This window comes from Myotis daubentonii, chromosome 4, assembly GCF_963259705.1.
Source record: "Myotis daubentonii chromosome 4, mMyoDau2.1, whole genome shotgun sequence".
In the NCBI taxonomy this organism is placed as follows: domain Eukaryota; kingdom Metazoa; phylum Chordata; class Mammalia; order Chiroptera; family Vespertilionidae; genus Myotis; species Myotis daubentonii.
Genome location: NC_081843.1, coordinates 83,431,070 through 83,436,984, shown reverse-complemented (window position 1 = coordinate 83,436,984; position 5,915 = coordinate 83,431,070). Strand labels below are relative to the sequence as shown.

The 5,915-nt window shown below is 51.5% G+C and overlaps 1 protein-coding gene across 1 annotated transcript; it reads right to left on the bottom strand.

Annotated features, from left to right (window-relative positions):
* Positions 1–1,790: 1,790 nt before the first annotated feature.
* HTR1A (5-hydroxytryptamine receptor 1A) lies at positions 1,791–3,187 on the bottom strand. The gene has a single exon (XM_059691865.1). It carries the CDS (start codon positions 3,185–3,187, stop codon positions 1,922–1,924), a length of 1,266 nt encoding a protein of 421 aa, XP_059547848.1. The 3' UTR covers positions 1,791–1,921.
* Positions 3,188–5,915: the final 2,728 nt, after the last annotated feature.

Sequence of the window (5,915 nt, the reverse complement as noted above, 5' to 3'; positions counted from 1 at the left end):
CATGCACATATGCGTAGTTCTTGGACACAGACAATAGTGTGATGAAGGCCTGGGATGGGGTGAGAGCCAGCTGGTGGAGGGGGTCAAAGGGGGGAAAATAGACATCTATAATACTCTCAACAATAAAAGTAACTTTTAAAATATTAGAGGCTGGATCTAACTATAACAAACTTTTTGATCCCGGTCAGGTCACATGGATAAAAATTTACATTCAAACGGAGCACCAAAATAACTTCCCTTCTGGAGGCAGTATAGATTCTAACCTCTTAGCAGGAGTGGCAAGGCTGAAAGAATAACTTTGGGGGGCAGAGGGCTGGAAGCTTGGAGTACTCCACAAATTTAAAGGGAAAGAAGTCAGTTTCTCTGAGACCTGTGGTGAAAAACAGGCCAGGGAGCAAATGTAACTTTGTACAAGGCTCTCAGAGACTCCCCAGAGAGGAGCACCCCAAGCTAGGCTTTAGGGCCCCATTATTTGAGGTAACCGCCTCTGAAATCACAGACAGGGATAAACCTACCTGGGCCCCATCGGCTGAAAGCCCAGAATTCCTTTTTGGAAACCAAGGTTCTGGTAACGTTGTGTCCCGGGTGGCCTGCAGGACAAACCCTGCATAGTGTTAGGACGCGCTACCCAGAGCTATTCCCTATGCAAAAAGGACCAGGGTGGTGAATTAGGAGGAAAGAGTCTGCATCTTTGGGATAAAAATTACCCATTTCAGGTGCCTTGGGGAATGTCAGCGGGAGCCCGGCCGCACACTCAGGCCCCTCCCTCTTTGCTGCCGGACCACGCCATCCTGGCGCCTTCCGGGTCTTTCCGGCACCAGAGCCTATTGGGACCCCAGGGCGCGGCCGTGGCCAATCTAACTGTGGTCTAGCGGCGCTTCCGCGCGTCCAGGGGCCTTGGCGCAGGACCCAGTCCGGATCGTCCGCTGCGCCCGGTGCGCTAGGCGTCTCCAGCGGCGGGCGGGCGCCTCCCGCAGTAGGTAAGCGGCGAAGCTTGTCTCTCTAGACTTGCCTGCATCCGGACAGAAAGAAGTCCGCTCTCCCTCCCTCCAGTGTCAGTTTCTTTGGTGAGTGCCGACGCCAGGGCCAGCGCAGGTAAAATCGTGCCGCACTCTCCCACTGGCCAGCCTTGTACTTGCAAGTCCGCTGTAAGAGACAGCTTCTGGCCGCTTGTTTTGAATGCAAGAAAGCAAAGCATGGGCCGTGCTCGGGAGTGTTCCTGTGCGAGTTTACGGGGAGAGGTGGGGATTCCCAGGGACACCACAGCCACAGCGAAAAGCAAGCCCTCCTGCCTTTCCCGCCGAGGAAACTGTGCCTAGGGTCGAGCGAGGGCTTAAATGGGAGCTGGGAAAGGAAAGAAGGGATGAGACAGGGGAAAAGGGAACGTTTCCTGGACAGGAGAGCCAGGAATTGGGACGGGGTTAGGAAAGGAGCAAAGTCCTTGAAACTTAAGTCCAAATTCCAGCAGCGGGGACAGCAGGTGGGAACCCTTACGGTTGGAACGGCGGCGGCTGGGTGTAGTTGATTTTACGTGTGGATTTTTTGCCCTGAACGGCTGAGTCTTAAAGTTTCGCCGCGAAAATTTGGGGAGCATATGTGGGAGGCGATTGCTGGGACAAAACATTCTGAGGCCAAAGTTAGAGCCAGGGTCGCTTCTTCAAACCCGGGAAGTTTCCCGCATCCTCTTGCCCCGCCTGGGGCGCCTCCTCGTAATAGGGTTCTCCCTGCGAGGTGTGGGTGTGTGTGGGGGGGAGGGAGGGGGGGCGGGAGGCGGGGGGGGGGGAGGGGGCGAGGTCTGGAAGCCGCAGGCGGAGCCACTGAGAAAGAGAAAAAGCAGCAAGTTATCTTAAGTATTGATTCCAGAGGGTTGCGGGAGGCAACGTGGATGGGGCGGGCCTACTGGGCGGCTGCTCCCCCATCATCATCCGCGGCAGAACTTGCATTTGATGATCTTCTTAAAGGCGTTTTGGAAGTCCTTGTTGAAGTAGGCGTAAATGACAGGGTTGAGCAGCGAGTTGGCGTAGCCGAGCCAGTTTATTATGGCGCCCAACAGACTGGGCATGTGGCAGCTGTTCTGGCAGAAGGGCAGGACCAGGGCCACGATGAAGAAGGGCAGCCAGCAGAGGATGAAGGTGCCCATAATGATGCCCAGTGTCTTCACCGTCTTCCTCTCGCGGGCCAGAGCCATTTTGCGCTTTGCCTCGGCGTTGCGCTCATTTTTGTTCTCCAAGGAGGTGGGAGCACAGGGGAGAGAACCCGCCTCACAGGGTAAGGGCAGGTGCTCTTTGGAGTGGCCCATCAGGTGCACTTCGATCACCTCCAGGGCTGCGCCATCCTCGCCCTGTCGCACAGCTCCATTGGCGCACTGGCTGCCCCCGGCCCTATTCTCCACGCCCTGCCCCCATCCTCTGCTCTCCGGCTCTCCATTTATGCTCTTCCTGGGCTGCAGGGCTGGCGACGCCCCAGGCCGGGTGTCCGCTCTCTTCTTCACCTTCTTCACTGTCTTGCGGATGCGAAAGCGCGCGGCTCGAAAAATGCGCCCATAGAGAACTAGCATGAGTAGCAGCGGGATGTAGAAAGCGCCGAAAGTGGAGTAGATGGTGTAGCCATGGTCCTTGCTGATGGTACACGCGTCGGGGTTCGAGCGGTCTTCCGGGGTGCGCCAGCCCAGCATGGGAGGGATGGAGATCAGGAAGCCAATGAGCCAAGTGAGCGAGATGAGCGCAGCGGCACGCCGGGGCGTCCTCTTGTTCAGGTAGTCGATGGGGTCCGTGATGGCCCAGTACCTGTCCAGCGCGATGGCGCACAGGTGCAGGATGGACGAGGTGCAACACAACACATCGAGGGAAATGAACAGGTCACAGGTGACCTGTCCCAGCGTCCACTTGTTGAGCACCTGGTACAGCGCGGCCATGGGCAGCACTAGCACCGACACCATGAGGTCGGTGACTGCCAGCGAGCCGATCAGATAGTTGGCCACGTTCTGCAGGGAGCGCTCCAGAGCAATGGCAGCAACTACGCACGCGTTTCCCAGCACCGCACTGAAGATAAGGGTGCCCAGCAGCAGAGAGGTGACCACTTGGTAGCTGAAGGTCACGTCGGAGATGCCAGTGGCATTGCCGTTTGTCCCGAAGGGACCTTCGGAGGACGTAGTGTTGTTGCCCTGTCGGGGGCTGAGCACATCCATGCCTGCGCGCCCGGCAGGGGAGGGGGAGGGAGAACGAGCTGCGGGAGGATCCCTGGCCCCTCCCCCTGGGGTCGCAGCCCCTTTCTCCGGGGGGGGGGTGTCGGGGGAGGGGATGCAGGGGCTCAAGCAGGAAGTTCTTACTGCTCAGGAGAAGGCATCTCGGAGGAACAGCTTCTAGGGCTCCGTGGGCTCCCTGGGTCCAGCGCGTTCAGGAACTCCAGGTGGGAAACGAGTTGTCCGGAGAACAGCTCCGAGATCTCAGGGCGACAGAGAAGTGGCCGGAATGCCTGTCTCTCGCTGTTCATTTTACTTTGCCGCTGCCCAACTGCTGCCGGAGCCGAAGTCTCCCCACCAGCAAATAGTCTCCAATCCTAGAAGTGTCTGGAATATTGAAACCCCATCCTCCACGGTCATTCTGTGACCCTCCTCTCCTTGATTCTCTCCCTCCCTCCCACTCTTCTCTTTTTTAAAGCCTCCCACTTCCACTCGCCTTCTCTCCACTAGCCTTCCCTTTCAGTTTCCCTCTCCCTTCTCTCACCCTTTCTTTATCCCTCTGTGTGTCGCTCAGACAGCCAGTCTCCCTCCCTCCCACGCTAACCCTCCCCTCCTAACACTTCCCCAACCCCGAGTGTCTCTTTCCTCTGGGTGCCCGCCCTCCTCTGCCTCTAGCTCAGCAACTTAGCGTTCAAACCTCTTTTGTCCCCACACTTAGAACTCGCTTGCATACACTTGATCTCCTGGTCAGACCGACATTGCAACAAATACCTTTGCCTCCCACCCAGCCAAACTCGAGGGGAAAAGTCTAGCTATCCATTGCTTTATATTTCTGTCAAATTCTTAAGTAGAGTCGGCATCATATAGTGGCAGTTGGAAATAAGGAAAGGAGACACTAGAAGTCTGAGTGGGAGGGGGGGCGATGGACAACCCTAGGTCAGTATGTAAATTATGGTAAATTGATGGGATGAAAATGGAGTGTCAGAATTTTACAGACCACCCCATCCATCATTTTACATTTGACTCCCTTGGGGAGGATGTTGCCTGTGACCTTCTTTAACCTTGGGGAACTGGGGGAGAAAGGAGTATAAAGTTCCTGTCAAAAGGCAAATAGTTACATTTCCAAAGGAAAACACTCAATTCGGTATGTATTTAGAACACGCTTACACAAGCCTTCCCATCATCATCTACCGTTTTTTCTTTCTTCTTAATTATTGTTCAGTATTATAGATGTCCCCTATCCCCCCCTGCCTTTCTCCCTCTCTACCTATCCCCTGCCCCACCCCAGGCCTTCCCCACGTTATTGTCTGTATTCATGGGCTATGCATATATTTTCTTTGGTTAATCTCCCCTCCAACCCCCACCCCCACTTCCGAGATCTGCCAGCCTGTCTCATGCATATATGTCTCTGGACCTAAATTCAGTGAACATTGCCATTCCCCATAGCTTTGTGGTGCATAAATTTAGGGGAGGGACTCTTGTCTATGTGTTGCAATGAGTTCGGGCATTTTATATGGCTTTTTGCTTTTCTTACCAGAAAGAAATCTCTAAAGGAGAATGTAGTGGAATCCCTGGTCACTGGCCCCAGAGTTTCTCTTAAACTCAGAAACTGGATTCAGCACCTGGGACAGCTCTAGGCAATCAGGACTTATGCCGCCACCTTCTGGCAAATGCTTTAGAGCGCCATCTAGGAGCCTTTGTCATGCAAAAATTAAGCAGGTATTGAAATCCCTTAACTTCAAGAAAGAGAAAAAAAAATGGTTATTAAAAGAAAAGAAACATTGAGTCATGTATTTTTATTCTATTTCCTTAAAAAAATTAGTCTTCTCTTTTGCTCTTAATCATATATACCAAGCTTATATTGTCTAGCTCGTTTTGAAAGCCTGCAGCATCTGTCATTCACAAGTTTTCTCTAGGAATGAGATCTTAGTAGACATAAGCAAACACTTTCTCACCTTCATCTGTGTTGGTTTTGTTCCAACAAAGCCTGCACTCTGTGACTCACACGTTTGCACACATTCACCAACGGAGGGGAGGAGGGGCAATATTGGATTTTCCAAATGAGGATGACTTCACATAGAAAACAAAGAGGCTGCTATTGGTTGGTTCTAAGCTATTTCCTTTATCAAGGAAACCATATTTAATCCCATTTGAACATGGGTAAAGAATTATATTCCTGAACTCTAAATAGATATGTAAATAACAAATTCACTTATACATTCTGATAGCATGACTGAAATAAAGGAAAAGTACAGAATGCAATCCCAAAAGCAGATGACTCCAGATAACATGCACAGATTCAGTCCAGATAGCAATAGTCTTAATATTATTTTCAAATTTGAGCTCTGAATTTCATAGCTTTCAATTCTTTAAGACCAAGCAAAAGAGCAATCACCAAAGCATCAAAGAAAATCTAATTGTGCCAATGCATACAGCACAGGGCAATGTGTTTGGAGAAGGATTGTTTTACAGTGCAGTGCTGGGCAGTTTCCACTTAATCACTTCAGCATGCTGCAATAAGGAACCTGGCATTTGTAATGATTCATGGGATTGAAAAAACAGATGAGGATACATGGTGATTCCGGCTATGGACTCTGAAGATTCTTTTAAAATTTTGTGAAGGTTCTCATTCCCCTTTTTAAAATTTCCTGACAAACACAGAACTAAATAACTTCGTTAAAATATAGTTGCATGTCCAAAGATTATAATAGCAAAATAATTAAAATCTGGATTC

Excerpts from the sequence above, each read along its gene's own strand:
- HTR1A (XM_059691865.1), bottom strand. The coding sequence starts at position 3,187 with ATGGATGTGCTCAGCCCCCGACAGGGCAACAACACTACGTCCTCCGAA.